The sequence below is a fragment of the Zonotrichia albicollis genome, chromosome 1 (genome assembly GCF_047830755.1).
Source record: "Zonotrichia albicollis isolate bZonAlb1 chromosome 1, bZonAlb1.hap1, whole genome shotgun sequence".
Lineage (NCBI taxonomy): Eukaryota > Metazoa > Chordata > Aves > Passeriformes > Passerellidae > Zonotrichia > Zonotrichia albicollis.
In genome coordinates, this window is record NC_133819.1 from 154,238,847 (window position 1) to 154,259,045 (window position 20,199).

General features: G+C 41.3%; 1 protein-coding gene across 1 annotated transcript; it reads right to left on the reverse strand.

The window, feature by feature from the left end:
* Nucleotides 1-8,993: 8,993 nt before the first annotated feature.
* Nucleotides 8,994-13,454, reverse strand: LOC141731770 (leucine-rich repeat-containing protein 14-like). Its single transcript, XM_074558415.1, has 2 exons — nucleotides 12,796-13,454; nucleotides 8,994-9,131 (listed from the first exon to the last, which is right to left on the reverse strand). The coding sequence occupies exon 1, from the start codon at nucleotides 13,437-13,439 to the stop codon at nucleotides 12,810-12,812; it is 630 nt and encodes a 209-aa protein (XP_074414516.1). The 5' UTR covers nucleotides 13,440-13,454; the 3' UTR covers nucleotides 8,994-9,131; nucleotides 12,796-12,809.
* Between the last annotated feature and the right edge of the window lie 6,745 nt (nucleotides 13,455-20,199).

Genomic DNA, 20,199 nt, shown 5'->3' on the forward strand with positions numbered 1-20,199 from the left:
CAAAAAAACCTCAAAAAAAACCCAAAAAACCCAAAAAAAAAAAATCCCAAAAAAACCCCAAAAAACCCCAAAAAATCCCCAAAAAAACCCAAAAAACACCAGAAAAACCCCAAAAAAACCCAAAATACCACTGGGAAAAACCTTTAAAAACCCCTAAAAAAACCTGAAAAATAACTTAAAAATTACTAAAAAAACTTCGAGAAAAACCCCAAAAAAACCCCAAAAAACCCCAAAATACCACTGGGAAAAACCTTAAAAAATCCCTAAAAAAACCTGAAAAATCACTTAAAAATTACTAAAAAATATTCCAGAAAAACCCCAAAGAAACCCCAAAATCCCACTGGGAAAAACCTTTAAAAACCCCTAAAAAACAACTCAAAAATCACCAAAAAATTTCCAGAAAAATCACCAATAACACTTCAAAAAATCAGGATAAAAACCCCAAAAAATGGCAAAAAAACCATCGAAAATCCCACCCAAAATCTGCCAAGAAACACCAAAAAATCCCCAAAAAACCCGAATAAACCACTGTTAAAAAATACTGGAAAAACCCCAAATAAGACAGGAAAAACCCCAAAAAAAACCCCAAAAATAAGCAAAAAAAAACCCCAAAAAACCCCAAAAAAACTCCGAAAAAAAACCCAAAAATCACCAAAAAAAAACCAAAAAACCCCCAAAATTCCATTGGGAAAAACCTTTAAAAACCCCTAAAAAAACCCTGAAAAATCACTTAAAAAGTACTAAAAAAACATCGAGAAAAACCCCAAAGAAACCCCAAAATCCCATTGGGAAAAACCTTTAAAAAAACCTAAAAAATCCTGAAAAACCACTCAAAAATTACGAAAAAAATTTCCAGAAAAACCCCAAAGAAACCCCAAAATCCCATTGAGAAAAACCTTTAAAAACCCCTAAAAAACAACTCAAAAATCACCAAAAAATTTCCAGAAAAATCACCAATAACACTTCAAAAAATCAGGATAAAAACCCCAAAAAATGGCAAAAAAACCATCGAAAATCCCACCCAAAAATCTGCCAAGAAACACCAAAAAATCCCCAAAAAACCCGAATAAACCACTGTTTAAAAATACTGGAAAAAACCCCAAATAAGACAGGAAAACCCAAAAAAAATTCCAAAAGCACCAAAAAAACCTCAAAAAAAACCTCAAAAAACCCAAAAAATCCCCAAAAAACCCCAAATTCCATTGGGAAAAACCTTAAAAAAACCTAAAAAATCCTGAAAAACCACTCAAAAATTATTAAAAATTATCCAGAAAAACCCCAAAAAAACAAAAAAAAAATCCCAAAAAACCCCAAATTCCAGTGGGAAAAATCTTTAAAAACCCCTAAAAAAACCTGAAAAATAACTTAAAAATTACTAAAAAAACTTCGAGAAAAACCCCAAAGAAACCCCAAAATCCATTGGGAAAAACCTTTAAAAACCCCCTAAAAAACAACTCAAAAATCACCAAAAATTTCCAGAAAAATCACCAATAACACTTCAAAAAATCAGGATAAAAACCCCAAAAAATGGCAAAAAAACCATCGAAAATCCCACCCAAAAATCTGCCAAGAAACACCCAAAAAATCCCCAAAAAACCCGAATAAACCACTGTTAAAAAATACTGGAAAAAACCCAAATAAGACAGGAAAAACCAAAAAAAAAAATCCCAAAAATCAGCAAAAAAACCTCAAAAAAAACCCCAAAAAACCCCAAAAAATTCGGAAAAAAAACCCCAAAAAAAACCAGAAAAACCCCAAAAAATCCAAAATTCCATTGGGAAAAATCTTTAAAAAACCCCTAAAAAAACCTAAAAAACCACTTAAAAATTACTAAAAAAACTTCGAGAAAAACCCCAAAGAAACCCCAAAATCCCATTGGAAAAACCTTTAAAAACCCCTAAAAAACCACTCAAAAATCACCAAAAAAATTCCAGAAAAATCACCAATAACACTTCAAAAAATCGGGATAAAAACCCCAAAAAATGGCAAAAAAACCATCGAAAATCCCACCCAAAATCTGCCAAGAAACACCAAAAAATCCCCAAAAAACCCGAATAAACCACTGTTAAAAAATACTTGAAAAATCCCAAATAAGACAGAAAAACCCAAAAAAAATCCCAAAAAGCACCAAAAAAACTCAAAAAAAACCCCAAAAAACCCCTAAATAACAAAAAAATCCCCAAAAAAACAAAAAAAAAACCCCAAAAAAACACCGAAAAAACCCCCCCAAAAAAACCAAATATCACCAAAAAAAACCCCAAAAAAACCCCACAATCCCATTGGGAAAAACCTTTAAAAACCCCTAAAAAACCCTCAAAAATTACTAAAAAATTCCAGAAAATCACCAATAACACTTCAAAAAATCAGGATAAAAACCCCAAAAAATGGCAAAAAAACCATCGAAAATCCCACCAAAATCTGCCAAGAAACAGCAAAAAATCCCCAAAAAACCTGAATAAACCACTGATAAAAAATACTGGAAAAAACCCAAATAAGACAGGAAAAACCCAAAAAAAACCCCCAAAAATTAGCAAAAGAACCCCAAAAAAAACCCAAAAAACCCCAAAAAATCCGGAAAAAAAAAACCAAAAAACACCAAAAAAACCCAAAGAAACCCCAAAATCCCATTGGGAAAACCTTTAAAAATCCCTAAAAAAACCTGAAAAATAACTAAAAAATTACTAAAAAAACTTCGAGAAAAAACCCCAAAGAAACCCCAAAATCCCATTGGGAAAAACCTTTAAAAAAACCTAAAAAATCCTTGAAAAACCACTCAAAAATTATTAAAAAATTTCCAGAAAAACCCCAAAGAAACCCCAAAATCCCATTGGAAAAACCTTTAAAAACCCCTAAAAAACAACTCAAAAATTACTAAAAAATTCCAGAAAAATCACCAATAACACTTCAAAAAATCAGGATAAAACCCCCAAAAAATGGCAAAAAAACCATCGAAATCCCACCCAAAATCTGCCAAGAAACACCAAAAAATCCCCAAAAAACCCGAATAAACCACGGTTAAAAAATACTGGAAAAACCCCAAATAAAACCAGAAAAAAAAACCATAAAAGCTCCCAAAACCATGAAAAGAAAACCCCAGAAAGCCCCAAAAAAAATCAGAAAACCTAAAAAAAAATATTCATTAAAACACCCGAAAAATCAGCAAAAACATCAACAAAACCCCAAAAAAAAACCCCAAAAAAACCCCAAAAATCAGCAAAAAAAAAACCAAAAAACCCCAAAAATCAGCAAAAAACCCCCAAAAAAACCCCAAAAATCAGCAAAAAAAAAACCCAAAAAAACCCAAAAATCAGCAAAAAAAAACCCAAAAATCAGCAAAAAAAACCCTCAAAAAAACCCCCAAAGTTCAGCAAAAAAAACCCCAAAAACCCCCAAAAATCAGCAAAAAAACCCCAAAAAAACCCCAAAAATCAGCAAAAAAAACCCCCAAAAAAACCCAAAAATCAGCAAAAAAATCCCAAAAAAACCCCAAAAATCAGCAAAAAAAAAAAAAATCAGCAAAAAAACCCCCCCAAAAAAACCCCCAAAAATCAGCAAAAAAACCCCAAAAAACCCCAAAAATCAGCAAAAAAAAAAAAAAAAAAAAAAGCCCCAAAAATCAGCAAAAGAACCCAAAAAAAATCCCAAAAAAACCCCAAAAGCCCCAAAAAAAATCAGAAAACCTAAAAAAAAAATCTTCATTAAAACACCTGAAAAATCACCAAAAATCATCAACAAAACGCCCAAATAAAACCCAAAAAAACCCCAAAAATCAGCAAAGGAACCCCAAAAAACCCCAAAAATCAGCAAAAAAAACCCCAAAAAAACCCCAAAAATCAGCAAAAAAAAAAAAAAAAAACCAAAAAACCCCCAAAGTTCAGCAAAAAAAAGCCCAAAAAACCCCAAAAATCAGCAAAAAAAACCCCAAAAAACCCCCCCCAAAAATCAGCAAAAAAACCCCAAAAAACCCCCAAAAATCAGCAAAAAAAACCCCCAAAAATCAGCAAAAAAACCCCAAAAAAACCACAAAAATCAGCAAAAAAACCCCAAAAAAACCCCAAAAAACAGCAAAAAAAAAACCCCAAAAAAACCCCAAAATCAGCAAAAAAAACCCCCCAAAAAAACCCCAAAAATCAGCAAAAAAAAAAAAACCAAAAAAACCCCAAAAATCAGCAAAAAAAAAACCCCAAGAAAACCCAAAAAATCAGCAAAAAAACCCCAAAAAACCCCCAAAAATCAGCAAAAAAACCCCCCCAAAAAACCCCCAAAATCAGCAAAAAAAACCCCCAAAAAAACCCCAAAAATCAGCAAAAAAAAAAACCAAAAAAACCCCAAAAATCAGCAAAAAACCCCCAAAAAACCCAAAAATCAGCAAAAAAAACCCCAAAAAACCCCAAAAATCAGCAAAAAAACCCCAAAAAAACCCCAAAAATCAGCAAAAAAAAAAACCCAAAAAACCCCAAAAATCAGCAAAAAAACCCCCAAAAAAACCTAAAAATCAGCAAAAAAAAAAAACAAAAAAACCAAAAAACCCCAAAAATCAGCAAAAAAAACCCAAAAAAAACCCCCAAAAAACCCCAAAAATCAGCAAAAAAAAAACCCCAAAAAAACCCCAAAAATCAGCAAAAAAAAAACCCCAAAAAAACCCCAAAAATCAGCAAAAAAAAAAACCCAAAAAACCCCAAAAATCAGCAAAAAAAAACCCCCAAAAACCCCAAAAATCAGCAAAAAACAACCCCAAAAAAACCCCAAAAATCAGCAAAAAACAACCCCAAAAAACCCCAAAAATCAGCAAAAAAAACCCCAAAACCCCCAAAAATCAGCAAAAAAAAACAAACCAAAAAAACCCCAAAAATCAGCAAAAAAAAAACCCCAAAAAAACCCCAAAAATCAGCAAAAAAAAAACCCCAAAAAAACCCCAAAAATCAGCAAAAAAAAACCCCCAAAAACCCCAAAAATCAGCAAAAAACAACCCCAAAAAACCCCAAAAATCAGCAAAAAAACCCCCAAAAAACCCCCAAAAATCAGCAAAAAAATCCCAAAAAACCCCCAATAATCAGCAAAAAAAACCCCCAAAAACCCCCCAAAATCAGCAAAATAACCAAAAAACCCCCAAAAATCAGCAAAAAAAACCCAAAAAAACCCAATAATCAGCAAAAAAAAAAAAAAAAAAAAAAAAAAAAAAAAAAAAAAAACCAAAAATCAGCAAAAAAAACTCCCAAAAAAAACCCCAAAAATCAGCAAAAAAAACCCCCAAAAACCCCAAAAATCAGCAAAAAAACCCCCAAAAAACCCCAAAAATCAGCAAAAAAAACCCAAAAAAACCCCCAAAGTTCAGCAAAAAAAACCCCAAAAATCAGCAAAAAAAAACCCAAAAAAACCCCCAAAAAACCCCAAAAATCAGCAAAAAAACCCCAAAAATCAGCAAAAAAAAACAACCTAAAAAAACCCCAAAAATCAGCAAAAAAAAACCCAAAAAACTCCCAAAGTTCAGCAAAAAAAAAAAACCAAAAAACCCCAAAAAACAGCAAAAAAAACCCCAAAAAACCCCAAAAATCAGCAAAAAAAAAAACCAAAAAAACCCCAAAAATCAGCAAAAAAACCCCAAAAAACCCCCAAAAATCAGCAAAAAAATCCCAAAAAACCCCAAAAATCAGCAAAAAAAAAAACCAAAAAACCCCCAAAATCAGCAAAAAAAAAACCCAAAAAAACCCAAAAATCAGCAAAAAAACCCCAAAAACCCCCAAAAATCAGCAAAAAAAAAAACCCCCAAAAAACCCCAAAATCAGCAAAAAAAAAAAACAAAAAAACCCCAAAAATCAGCAAAAAAACCCCAAAAAACCCCCAAAAATCACCAAAAAAAACCCCAAAAAACCCCAAATATCAGCAAAAAAACCCCAAAAAACCCCCAAAAATCAGCAAAAAAAAAACCCCAAAATCAGCAAAAAAAAACCCCCAAAAAACCCCAAAAATCAGCAAAAAAACCCCCAAAAAAACCCCAAAAATCAGCAAAAAAAACCCCAAAAAAACCCCCAAAAATCAGCAAAAAAAACCCGAAAAAACCCCAAAAATCAGCAAAAAAAAAACAAACAAAAAAAACCCCAAAAAACCCCAAAAAAACCCCCAAAAAAACCCAAAAATCAGCAAAAAAACCCCAAAATCAGCAAAAAAAATCCCAAAAAAACCCAAAAAAACCCCAATAATCAACGCCCCAAAATCCCTGACACTGATCCCAGAAATTCCCCCGTTCCTGTCGCGGATTTGGGATTTGGGATTTGGGATTTGGGATTTGGGGATTTGGGATTTGGGATGGGGAATTTGGGATAAAAGATTTGGGGATTTGGGATGAGGGATTTGGGGATTTTTGGGATGGGAGATTTGGGATGAAGGATTTGGGAATTTGGGATTTGGGGATTTGGGATGAAGGGTTTGGGGGATTTGGGATTTGGGATCTTTGGATCAAGGATTTTGGGATTTTGGAGGAAGGGCTTGGGGATTTGGGATGAAGGGTTTGGGAATTTGGGATCAAAGATTTGGGAATTTGGAGTCAAGGATTTGGGATTTAGGATTTGGGAATTTGGGATGAAGGGTTTGGGGATTGGGATGGGGGATTTGGGGATTTGGGATCAAAGATTTGGGGATTTGGAGTGAAGGGTTTGGGGATTTTTGGGATGGGAGATTTGGGGGCATTGGAATGAAGGGTTTGGGAATTTAGGATGGGAGATTTGAGATGAAGGATTTGGGAATTTGGGATGAAGGGTTTGGGAAATTTTGGATCAAAGATTTGGAGATTTGGAGTCAAGGATTTGGGATGAGGGATTTGGGATTTTGGAGGAAGGGTTTGGGAATTTGGAGTCAAGGATTTGGGATGAGGGATTTGGGGATTTGGGATGAAGGATTTGGGATTTGGGATGGGGGATTTGGGATTTTTGGATCACGGATTTTGGGATTTTGGAGGAAGGGTTTGGGATCAAAGATTTGGGAATTTGGAGTGAAGGATTTGGGTGAAGGATTTGGGAACTTTGGATGAAGGATCTGGGAATTTGGGATGACGGGTTTGGGGATTTGGGATGATGGATTTGGGAATTTGGAGTGAAGGATTTGGGATGAAGGGTTTGGGGATTTTTGGGATGGGAGATTTGGGGGAATTGGAATGAAGGATCTGGGAATTTGGGATGAAGGGTTTGGGATTTGGGGATTTTTGGGATGAAGGGTTTGGGAATTTGGAATGAGGAGTTTGGGATTTTTGGATCAAGGATTTTGGGATTTTGGATGAAGGATCTGGGAATTTGGGATGAAGGGTTTCGGAATTTGGGATGAAGAATTTGGGGTGGGATATTTGGGATGAAGGATTCAGGAACTTTGGATCAAGGATTTGGGGATTTTGGGGTGAAGGATTTGGGAAGTTTGGATGAAGGATTTGGGATTTTGGTAGGATTAGGAAGGATTTGGGGATTTGGGGTGAAGGACTTGCAGATGTGGGATGGGAGATTTGAGATGAAGGATTTGGGAATTGGGGATGAAGGGTTTGGGGATTTGGGAATTTTGGGATGAGGGATTTGAAGATTTGGGATGATGGATTTGGAAACTTTGGGATGATGAATTTGGGAATTTGGGATCGGGGATTTGGGATGAAGGATCTGAGTATTTGGGATGAAGGGTTTGGGAATTTGAGATGAAGGGTTTGGGATTTGGGGTGAAGGGTTTGGGAATTTGGGATAAAAGATTTGGGGGATTTGGGATTTGGGATTTTTGGATCAAGGATTTTGGGATTTTGGAGGAAGGATTTGGGGATTTGGGATGGAGAATTTGGGATAAAAGATTTGGGAATTTGGACCAAGGATTTGGGGATTTGGGATGAAGGGTTTGGGATGAAGGATTTGGGGATTTGGGATGAAGGGTTTGGGAAATTTTGGGTCAAAGATTTGGGAACTTGGAGTGAAGGATTTGGGATGAAGTGTTTGGGAATTTAGGATGGGAGATTTGGGATGAAGGATCTGAGGATTTGGGATGAAGGGTTTGGGATGAAGGGTTTGGGATCTTTGGATCAAGGATTTTGGGATTTTGGAGGAAGGGCTTGGGAATTTGGGATGGGGGATCTGGGATGAAGGATTTGGAAATTTGGGATGAAGGATTTGGGGATTTGGGATGAAGGATTTGGGAATTTTGGACCAAAGATTTGGGAATTTGGAGTGAATGATTTGGGATGAGGGATTTGGGGATTTGGGATGAAGGGTTTGGGGGATTTGAGATGAAGGATTTGGGATTTTTGGGATGAGGGATTTGGGAATTTTGGATCAAAGATTTGGGAATTTGGAGTGAAGGATTTGGGGATTTGGGGATTTTTGGGATGAAGGATTTGGGATGAAGTATTTGGGGATTTTTGGGATGAAGGATTTGGGAATTTGGAATTTGGGAGTTTGGGAATTTTGGATCAAGAATTTGGGATGAAGGGTTGGGGATTTGGGATGGGGGATTTGGGGGATTTTTGGATCAAGGATTTGGGATAAAAGATTCAGGAATTTGGGACGGGAGATGTCGGAATTTGGGATAAAGGATTTGGGGATTTGGGGTGAAGGGTTTGGATTTTGGGATGAAGGATTTGGATTTTGGGATTTGGATTTTTGGGGTGAAGGATTTGGATTTTGGGATTTGGATTTTGGGATTTGGATTTTTGGGGTGAAGGTTTGGATTTTGGGATTTGGATTTTGGGATGAAGGGTTTGGATTTTTGGGGTGAAGGGTTTGGATTTTGGGATGAATTTTGGGATGAAGGATTTGGATTTTGGGATTTGGATTTTGGGATGAAGGATTTGGATTTTGGGATTTGGATTTTGGGATGAAGGATTTGGATTTTTGGGGTGAAGGATTTGGATTTTGGGATGAAGGATTTGGATTTTGGGATGAAGGATTTGGATTTTGGGGTGAAGGATTTGGAATTTTGGGGTGAAGGATTTGGGTGGTGGCAGCTCATTAATGAATAACCAATTCCTGATAAATCATTAATTAACATTTATTCCCTAATTAAATCACGTCCCCCAGCAATTCAGGACATTCCAGAACTTTCCCCTCCGGACACGGCAACGAAACTTCCGGGAAAAACTTTGGGAAAACCCCAAAACTGGGTGGAAAACCCTAAAATAAAACAGAAAACATTGGAGTGGGATAAAAAATATAAAATAAAACACAAAATATAAAATAAAACACAAAATGTCAGGGTTGGGGTGAAAAATATAAAATAAAACACAAAACATAAAATAAAACACAAAATGTCAGGGTGGGGGTAAAAAATATAAAATAAAACACAAAATATAAAATAAAACACAAAATGTCAGGGTGGGGGAAAAAATATAAAATAAAACACAAAATATAAAATAAAACACAAAATGTCTGGGGTGGGGGAAAAATATAAAATAAAACACAAAACATAAAATAAAACACAAAATATAAAATAAAACACAAAACATTGGAGTGGGATAAAAAATATAAAATAAAACACAAAACATAAAATAAAACACAAAACATAAAATAAAACACAAAATATAAAATAAAACACAAAATATGAAATAAAACACAAAATATGAAATAAAACACAAAACATCGGGGTGGGGGAAAAAATATAAAAACCGGGTGGGGAAGCACCAAAATAAAGGGAAAAAAATGGGATGGGTGTGGTGGAATTTTGGGGTGAAGGGTTTGGATTTTGGGGTGAAGGATTTGGATTTTGGGATGAATTTTGGGGTGAAGGATTTGGAATCTGGGATGAATTTTGGGGTGAATTTTGGGGTGAAGGATTTGGAATCTGGGATGAATTTTGGGGTGAATTTTGGGGTGAAGGATTTGGATTTTGGGATGAATTTTGTGGGTGCAGGATTTGGATTTTGGGGCGAAGGATTTGGAATTTGGGGAGAAGGATTTGGATTTTGGGGTGAAGGATTTGGGTTTTGGGATGAAGGATTTGGGAGATTTGGGATGAATTTGTGATGAAGGATTTGTATTTTGGGGTGAATTTTGGGATGAAGGTTTTGGATTTTGGGATGAATTTTGGATGAAGGATTTGGATTTTGGGATGAATTTTGGGGTGAAGGATTTGGATTTTGGGGTGAATGATTTGGAATTTGGGGTGAATGATTGGGAATTTGGGATGAATTTTGGGGTGAAGGATTTGGAATTTGGGATGAATTTTGGGGTGAAGAATTTGAAATTTGGGATGAAGGATTTGGGTTTTGGGATGAATTTTGTGGGTGCAGGATTTGGATTTTGGGGTGAAGGATTTGGAATTTGGGGTGAAGGATTTGGATTTTGGGATGAAGGGTTTGGATTTTGGGGTGAAGAATTTGAAATTTGGGAAGAAGAATTTGGATTTTGGGATGAATTTTGGGGCGAAGGATTTGGATTTTGGGGTGAAGGGTTTGGATTTTGGGGTGAAGGGTTTTGGAAGTATTTGGGATGAATTTGGGATGAAGGATTTGGATTTTGGGGTGAAGAATTTGAAATTTGGGATGAAGAATTTGGATTTTGGGGTGAAGGATTTGGATTTTGGGATGAATTTTGGGATGAAGGATTTGGATTTTGGGATGAATTTTGCGATGAAGGGTTTGGAATTCTGGGATGAATTTTGGGGTGAAGGTTTTGGATTTGGGGATGAATTTTGGGGCGAAGGATTTGGATTTTGTGGGTGCAGGATTTGGATTTTGGGGTGAAGGGTTTGGAATTTTGGATGAAGGGTTTGGATTTTGGGGTGAAGGATTTGGATTTTGGGGTGAAGGGTTTGGAATTTTGGATGAAATTTGCGGTGAAGGATTTGGGCTTTGAGATGAATTTTGGGGTGAAGGGTTTGGATTTTGGGATGAATTTTGGGGTGAATTTTGGGGTGAAGGGTTTGGATTTTGGGGCGAAGGATTTGGAATTTGGGGTGAAGGATTTGGATTTTGGGATGAAGGTTTTGGAGTTTGGGGTGAATTTTGGGGTGAAGGATTTGGATTTTGGGGTGAAGGATTTGGAATTTGGGGTGAATTTTGGGGTGAATTTTGGGGTGAAGGATTTGGATTTTGGGGTGAAGGATTTGGGAGATTTGGGATGAATTTGGGATGAAGAATTTGGATTTTGGGATGAATTTTGGGGCGAAGGATTTGGATTTTGGGGTGAAGGATTTGGAATTTGGGGTGAATGATTTGGGCTTTGGGATGAATTTTGGGATGAAGGATTTGGATTTTGGGGTGAATTTTGGGGTGAAGGATTTGGATTTTGGGGTGAAGGATTTGGGCTTTGGCATGCAGGATTTTGAGTTTGGGGTGACGGATCTGGAATTTGGGGTGAAGGATTTGGAATTTGGGGTGAAGAATTTTGTGGGTGCAGGATTCGGATTTTGGGGCGAAGGGTTTGGAGTTTGGGGTGAAGGGTTTGGGTTTTCGGATGAATTTTGCGGTGAAGGATTTGGGCTTTGGGGTGAATGATTTGGGCTTTGGGATGAATATTGGGATGAAGGATTTGGGAATTTTGGGATGAAGGATTTGGGAATTTTGGGATGAAGGGTTTGGATTTTGGGGTGAAGGATTTGGGTTTTCGGATGAATTTTGGGGAGAAGGATTTGGAATTTGGGGTGAAGAATTTGAAATTTGGGATGAAGAATTTGGATTTTGGGATGAATTTTGGGGTGAAGGATTCGGATTTTGGGATGAATTTTGTGGGTGCAGGATTTGTATTTTGGGGCGAAGGATTTGGAATTTGGGGCAAAGGATTTGGATTTTGGGATGACGGATCTGGAATTTGCGGTGAAGGATTTGGTTTTTGGGATGAAATTTGGGGTGAAGGATTTGGATTTTGGGGTGAAGGGTTTGGATTTTGGGGTGAAGGATTTGGATTTTGGGATGAAATTTGGGGTGAAGGATTTGGATTTTGGGGTGAAGGATTTGGATTTTGGGGTGAAGGATTTGGGCTTTGGGATGAATTTTGGGGTGAAGGATTTGGATTTTGGGATGCAGGATTTTGAGTTTGGGGTGACGGATCTGGAATTTGGGGTGAAGGATTTGGTTTTGGGGATGAATTTTGTGGGTGCAGGATTTGTATTTTGGGGCGAAGGATTTGGATTTTGGGGTGAAGGGTTTGGATTTTGGGGTGACGGATTTGGATTTTAGGATGAAATTTGGGGTGAAGGATTTGGATTTTGGGGTGAAGGGTTTGGGTTTTCGGATGAATATTGGGATGAAGGATTTGGGAATTTTGGGATGAAGGATTTGGGAAATTTGGGATGAAGGGTTTGGATTTTGGGGTGACGGATTTGGATTTTGGGGTGAAGGGTTTGGGTTTTCGGATGAATATTGGGATGAAGGATTTGGGAATTTTGGGATGAAGGATTTGGGAAATTTGGGATGAAGGGTTTGGATTTTGGGGTGACGGATTTGGATTTTGGGATGAAATTTGGGGTGAAGGATTTGGACTTTGGGGCGAAGGATTTGGGAGACTTGGGATGAATTTTGGATGAATGATTTGGATTTTGGGATGAATTTTGTGGGTGCAGGATTTGGATTTTGGGGCGAAGGATTTGGATTTTGGGGTGAAGGGTTTGGGAGATTTGGGATGAATTTGGGATGAAGGATTTGGATTTTGGGATGAATTTTGGGATGAAGGATTTGGAATTTGGGGTGAAGGATTTGGATTTTGGGATGAATTTTGGGATGAAGGATTTGGATTTTGGGGTGAAGGATTTGGATTTTGGTATTTGGGGTGCAGGATTTGGATTTTGAGGTAAAGGGTTTGGAATTTTGGGGTGCAGGATCTGGAATTTGGGGTGCAGCACCTTTCCCCCCCCAATCACAACGAGAAGAAGTCGAGCGCTCCGTGCCCGCAGGGGTTGGAGCTCCACACGAGCTCGCTCCGCCCGGAGCTCTCCAACACCCGCCCCAACTCCACCTCCACCTCCGCCAGCAGCTCCTCATCCACCGCATCCCCCCAATCTCCGTCGGAGCCCGGCGGCTCCGGCTTGTAGCAATCCACGGGGAAGGGATAGACCACCAGGCGCAGCTCGGGCAGCTCCAGGGTTTTGTGGAGCAGCTCCTTGAGCGCCGCCGTGGACAGGGAGTTGCCGTAGAGTCCCAGGAAGCGCAGGCGGGAGCAGCGGCGCAGCGTCGGCAGCAGCGCGTCCAGGTGGGAGTCGGCCATGCGGCATTCCATGAGATCCAGGTGCAGCAGCGAGGCCGAGGTCTCCTCCAGGAGCAGCCGCAGCGGCTCCAGCAGGCCCTGGGAGAAGTCGTGGCCGCTCAGGTCCAGGCGCTTGAGGGCCGGCGCGTGGAAGCTCTGGGAGAGGAAGGCGAGGTCGGCGGGAACGAGGGAGCAGAAGGCCAATTCCAAGCTTTCCAGCGGCGCCTGGAGGTCGCTGCGGGCAGGGAAAAGGGACAGGTCAGGGTTGGGGGGGAACACGCGGGGAAAGAGCTCCAAGAACATCGAGTGTGAGCTCTGAAAATCCCGGGATTCTGGAGTGATGGGGTCATGGAGTTATGGAATGGTTGAGGTTAGGAAAGGTCTCCAAGAACATCAAGTCTGACCTCTGAAAATCCCGGGATTTTGGAGTTATGGGATCGTGGAGTTATGGAATGATGAAGGTTGGGAAGGAGCTCCAAGAACATCAAGTTGAAGGATTGGGAATCGTGGAGTTATGGGATCATGGATCCATGGAATTGTGGAATGGCTGTGGTTGGGAAAGGTCTCCAAGACCATCCAGTTTGACCTCTGAAAATCCTGGGATTCTGGAGTTATGGGGTCATGGAATTACTCAGGGCAGGAAAGGTCTCCAAGACCATCAAGGTCAAGGTTTGAGAATCATGGAATGATGGGATCACGGAGCCATGGAATTGTGGAATGGCAGAGGTTGGGAAAAGTCTCCAAGAACACCAAGTTTGACCTCTGAAAATCCTGGGATTTTGGAATGATGGGATCATGGAGTTATGGGATGGCTGAGGTTGGCGAAAACCTCCAAGAACATCAAGGTCAAGGTTTGAGAATCATGGAATTATGGAATGTGGGACCATGGAGTTCTGGGGTCTTGGGGTCTGGGACCACAATCCATGGAATTGTGGAATGTGGGACCATGGAATGCTGGGATGGATCCCAGGGCTCTGGAGCCCTGCAGAGACTCTGTGGGAGAGGAAGGCGAGGTCGGCGGGAACGAGGGAGCAGAAGGCCAATTCCAAGCTTTCCAGCGGCGCCTGGAGGTCGCTGCGGGCAGGGAAAAGGGACAGGTCAGGGGTGGGTGGGATTCGGGAGGAATGAGAGCTGGGAGTGCATCCGTGCGATCGTGGGATTGTGGGGTGGGTGTGGTTGGGAAGGAGCTCCAAGACCGTCAAGGTCAAGGTTTGAGAGTCATGGAATTGTGGGATCATGGGGTCGTGGAGTTATGGAATGGCTGAGGTTGGGAAAGGTCTCCAAGAACATCGAGTTTGAGCTCTGAAAATCCCGGGATTTTGGAATGATGGGATCATGGAGTTATGGAATGATGGAGGTTGGGAAGGAGCTCCAAGAACATCAAGTTTGACCTCTGAAAATCCTGGGATTTTGGAATGATGGGATCGTGGAGTTATGGAATGGTTGAGGCTGGGAAAGAGCTCCAAGAACATGAAGTTTGAGCTCTGAAAATCCCGGGATTTTGCAATCATGGGATCATGGAGTTATGGAATGATGGAGGTTGGGAAAGGTCTCCAAGACCATCAAGTTCAAGGTTTCAAAATCATGGAGTCATGGAATGGCTGAGGTTGGGGAAAACCTCCAAGAACATCGAGTTCAAGGTCTGAGAATCGTGGGATCAGAGGATCATGGAATAGTGGAATGAAATTGTGGAATTATGGAATGGCTGTGGTTGGGACAGAGCTCCAAGAACATCAAGTCTGACCTCTGAAAATCCTGGGAGTTTGGAGTTATGGGGTCATGGAATCATGGAATTACTCAGGGCAGGAAAGGTCTCCAAGACCATCAAGGTCAAGGTTTGAGAATCATGGAATGATGGGATCATGGGGTCATGGAATTGTGGAATCAAATTGTGGAGTTACGGAATGACTCAGGTTGGAAAAGGTTTCCAGCACCATCAGGTTTGACCTCTGAGGATCGTGGAGTTATGGAATGGCTGAGGTTGGGGAAAACCTCCAAGAACATCAAGATCAAGGTTTGAGAATCATGGAATTGTGGAATGTGGGACCATGGAATGCTGGGATGGATCCCAGGGCTCTGGAGCCGTGCAGAGACTCTGTGGGCGAGGAAGGCGAGGTCGGCGGGAACGAGGGAGCAGAAGGCCAATTCCAAGCTTTCCAGCGGCGCCTGGAGGTCGCTGCGGGCAGGGAAAAGGGACAGGTCAGGGGTGGGTGGGAACACGCGGGGAAAGAGCTCCAAGAACATCGAGTGTGAGCTCTGAAAATCCCGGGATTTTGGAGTGATGGGGTCATGGAGTTATGGAATGGCTGAGGTTGGGAAAGGTCTCCAAGAACATCAAGTCTGACCTCTGAAAATCCCGGGATTTTGGAGTGATGGGGTCATGGAGTTAAGGAATGATGGAGGTTGGGAAGGAGCTCCAAGACCATCAAGGTCAAGGTTTGAGAGTCATGGAATTGTGGGATCATGGGGTCGTGGAGTTATGGAATGGCTGTGGTTGGGAAAGGTCTCCAAGAACATCAAGTCTGACCTCTGAAAATCCTGGGAGTTTGGAGTGATGGGATCGTGGAGTTATGGAATGATGGAGGTTGGGAAGGAGCTCCAAGAACATCAAGTTGAAGGATTGGGAATCATGGAGTTATGGGATCATGGATCCATGGAATTGTGGAATGGCTGTGGTTGGGAAAGAGCTCCAAGAACATCGAGTTTGAACTCTGAAAATCCTGGGATTTTGGAGTTATGGGGTCATGGAATTGTGGAATTACTCAGGGCAGGAAAGGTCTCCAAGACCATCAAGGTCAAGGTTTGAGAATCATGGAGTTATGGGATCTTGGGGTCATGGAATTGTGGAATGGCAGAGGTTGGGAAAGATTTCCAAGAAATCCAAGTTTGACCTCTGAAAATCCTGGGATTTTGGAATGATGGAGTGATGGGATCATGGAATGACTGAGTTTAGGAAAGGTCTCCAAGAACATCAAGTTAAAGGATTTAAACTCATGGAATGATGGGATCATGAGGTCACGGAATTGTGGAATCCAGTCGTGAAATTATGGAATGGCTGAGGTCAGGAAAGGTCTCCAAGAACATCAAGGTCAAGGTTTGAGAATCATGGAATGATGGGATCGTGGAGTCATGGAATTGTGGAATGGCAGAGGTTGGGAAAAGTCTCCAAGAAAACCAAGTTTGACCTCTGAAAATCCTGGGATTTTGGAATGATGGGATCATGGAGTTATGGAATGGCTGAGGTTGGGGAAAACCTCCAAGACCATCAAGGTCAAGGTTTGAGAATCATGGAATTGTGGAATGTGGGATCATGGAGTTCTGGGATTATGGGGTCTGGGACCACAATCCATGGAATTGTGGAATGTGGGACCATGGAATGCTGGGATGGATCCCAGGGCTCTGGAGCCGTGCAGAGACTCTGTGGGAGAGGAAGGCGAGGTCGGCGGGAACGAGGGAGCAGAAGGCCAATTCCAAGCTTTCCAGCGGCGCCTGGAGGTCGCTGCGGGCAGGGAAAAGGGAAAAGGGACAGGGCAGGGGTGGGTGGGATTCGGGAGGAATGAGAGCTGGGATTGCATCCGTGCGATCGTGGGATTGTGGGGTGGGTGTGGTTGGGAAGGAGCTCCAAGACCGTCAAGGTCAAGGTTTGAGAGTCATGGAATTGTGGGATCATGGGGTCATGGAGGTATGGAATGGCTGAGGTTGGGAAGGAGCTCCAAGAACATCAAGGTCAAGGTTTGAAACTCGTGTAATTATGGGATCACAGAGCCATGGAATTGTGCAATGGCTGTGGTTGGGAAAGAGCTCCAAGAACATCGAGTGTGAGCTCTGAAAATCCCGGGATTTTGGAGTTATGGGGTCATGGAGTTATGGAATGGCTGAGGTTAGGAAAGGTCTCCAAGAACATCAAGGTCAAGGTTTGAAAATCTTGGAACTGTGGAATCCAATTGTGAAATTATGGAATGGCTGTGGTTGGGAAAGGTCCCCAAGAACATTGAGTTTGACCTCTGAAAATCCTGGGATTTTGGAATGATGGGATCATGGAGTTATGGAATGGCTGAGGTTGAGAAAGGTCTCCAAGAACATCGAGTTTGAGCTCTGAAAATCCCGGGATTTTGGAATGATGGGATCATGGAGTTATGGAATGATGGAGGTTGGGAAGGAGCTCAAAGAACATCAAGTTGAAGGATTGGGAATCATGGAGTTACGGGATCATGGAGCCATGGAATTGTGGAATGGCTGTGGTTGGGAAAGAGCTCCAAGACCATCCAGTTTAACCTCTGAAAATCCTGGGATTTTGGAGTTATGGGGTCATGGAATCATGGAATTACTCAGGGCAGGAAAGGTCTCCAAGAACATCAAGTTCAAGGTTTGAGAATCATGGAATTATGGGATCACAGAGCCATGGAATGCTGGAATGTTTGAAGTTGAGAAAGATCTCCAAGAACATCAAGTTTGACCTCTGAAATTCCTGGGATTTTTGGATTATGGGATCTTGGAGTTATGGAAAGTCTGAGGTTGGGAAAAGTCTCCAAGAAATCCAAGTTTGACCTCTGAAAATGCTGGGATTTTGGAATGATGGAGTGATGGGATCATGGAATGGCTGAGTTTAGGAAAGGTCTCCAAGAACATCAAGTTAAAGGATTTAAACTCATGGAATGATGGGATCATGAGGTCATGGAATTGTGGAATCCAATTGTGAAATTATGGAATGGCTGTGGTTGGGAAAGAGCTCCAAGAACATCAAGTCTGACCTCTGAAAATCCTGGGATTTTGGAGTTATGGGGTCATGGAATCATGGAATTACTCAGGGCAGGAAAGGTCTCCAAGACCATCAAGGTCAAGGTTTGAGAATCATGGAATTATGGGATCATGGAATTGTGGAATGGCAGAGGTTGGGAAAAGTCTCCAAGAAAACCAAGTTTGACCTCTGAAAATCCTGGGATTTTGGAATGATGGGATCATGGAGTTATGGAATGGCTGAGGTTGGGAAATATCTCCAAGAACATCAAGGTCAAGGTTTGAGAATCATGGAATTATGGAATGTGGGATCATGGAGTTCTGGGGTCTTGGGATCTGGGACCACAATCCATGGAATTGTGGAATGTGGGACCAGGGAATGCTGGGATGGATCCCAGGGCTCTGGAGCCGTGCAGAGACTCTGTGGGAGAGGAAGGCGAGGTCGGCGGGAACGAGGGAGCAGAAGGCCAATTCCAAGCTTTCCAGCGGCGCCTGGAGGTCGCTGCGGGCAGGGAAAAGGGAAAAGGGACAGGTCAGGGTTGGGTGGGAACACGCGGGGAAAGAGCTCCAAGAACATCCAGTGTGAGCTCTGAAAATCCCGGGATTCTGGAGTTATGGGGTCATGGAGTTATGGAATGGTTGAGGTTAGGAAAGGTCTCCAAGAACATCAAGTCTGACCTCTGAAAATCCCGGGATTTTGGAGTTATGGGGTCTTGGAGTTATGGAATGATGGAGGTTGGGAAGGAGCTCCAAGAACATCGAGTTGAAGGACTGGGAATCATGGAGTTATGGGATCATGGATCCATGGAATTGTGCAATGGCTGTGGTTGGGACAGAGCTCCAAGAACATCGAGTGTGAGCTCTGAAAATCCTGGGATTTTGGAGTTATGGGGTCATGGAGTTATGGAATTACTCAGGGCAGGAAAGGTCTCCAAGAACAACAAGTTCAAGGTTTGAAACTCATGGAATTGTGGGATCGTGGGGTCATGGAATTGTGGAATGACTGAACTTGAGAAAGTGCTCCAAGAATGTAAAGTTTGACCTCTGAAATCGTGGGATTTTGGAACTATGGGATCATGGAGTTATGGAATGGCTGAGGTTGGGAAAGGTCTCCAAGAACATCCAGTTTCACCTCTGAAAATCCTGGGATTTTGGAATTATAGCATTATGGAATCATGGAATTACTCAGGTCAGGAAAGGTCTCCAAGACCATCAAGGTCAAGGTTTGAGAATCATGGAATTATGGGATCATGGAATTGTGGAACGTTTGAAGTTGAGAAAGATCTCCATGAACATCAAGTGTGACCTGTGAAAATCCTGGGATTTTGGAATGATGGGATCATGGAGTTATGGAATGACTCAGGTTGGGAAAGGTCTCTGAGACCATCAGGTTTGACATTTGAGGATCTTGGGATCATGGAGTTATGGAATTATGGATCCATGAGATTGTGGGGTCATGGAATTATGGAATGGCTGAAGTTGGGAAAGATCTCCAAGAACATCGAGGTCAAGGTTGGAGGCTCATGGAATTGTGGGATTGCGGAGCCAGGGAATTGTGGAATTGTGGAATTGTGAGGTCTTGGGATCAGGGAGTCAGGAAATGACGGGATCATGGAGTTACGGGGTCACGGAGCCGTGGAAGCTGGAAAAGACTTCGAGATCATCAAGTCCAAACTTTGAGAATCCTGGAATCAAGGAATTCTGGGATCATGGAGGATAAAAAATCCTAGAGATATGGAATCATGGACCAGGGAATTCTGGGATCATGGAGAATAAAAAATCCTAGAGATATGGAATCATGGAATCATGGATTATTGGGATAACGGGATCATGGGAACCTGGGATCATTAAGGTTGGAGAAGACCTTCAAGATCATCAAGCCCAACCTTTGGGAATCTTGGAATTGTGGAATTATGAGATCATGAATTTATGGGATGATGGAATCTTTGAGTTGTAAACTGTTGAGACAATGGAATCGTGGAATCATGGGAACAGTGGGATAATGAATTTCTGGAATCAAGGGGTCATTAAGATTGGAGAAGACCTCCAAGACCATCGAGCCCAACATTTGGGAATCCTGGAATTATGGGATCATGAATTTATGGGTTAATGGAAGCGTTGAGTCATAGGATATTGGGATGATGGGATCGTGGGAATGTTGGGATAATAAAATCCTGGAATTATGGGATCATTAAGATTGGAGAAGACTTCCAAGATTATCAAGTTCAGCCTTTGAGAATCTTGGAATCACAGAATTTTGGGATCATGGAATTCTGGGATCATGGAGTCACTGAGTCATGAACTATTGGGATAACAGAATCATGGG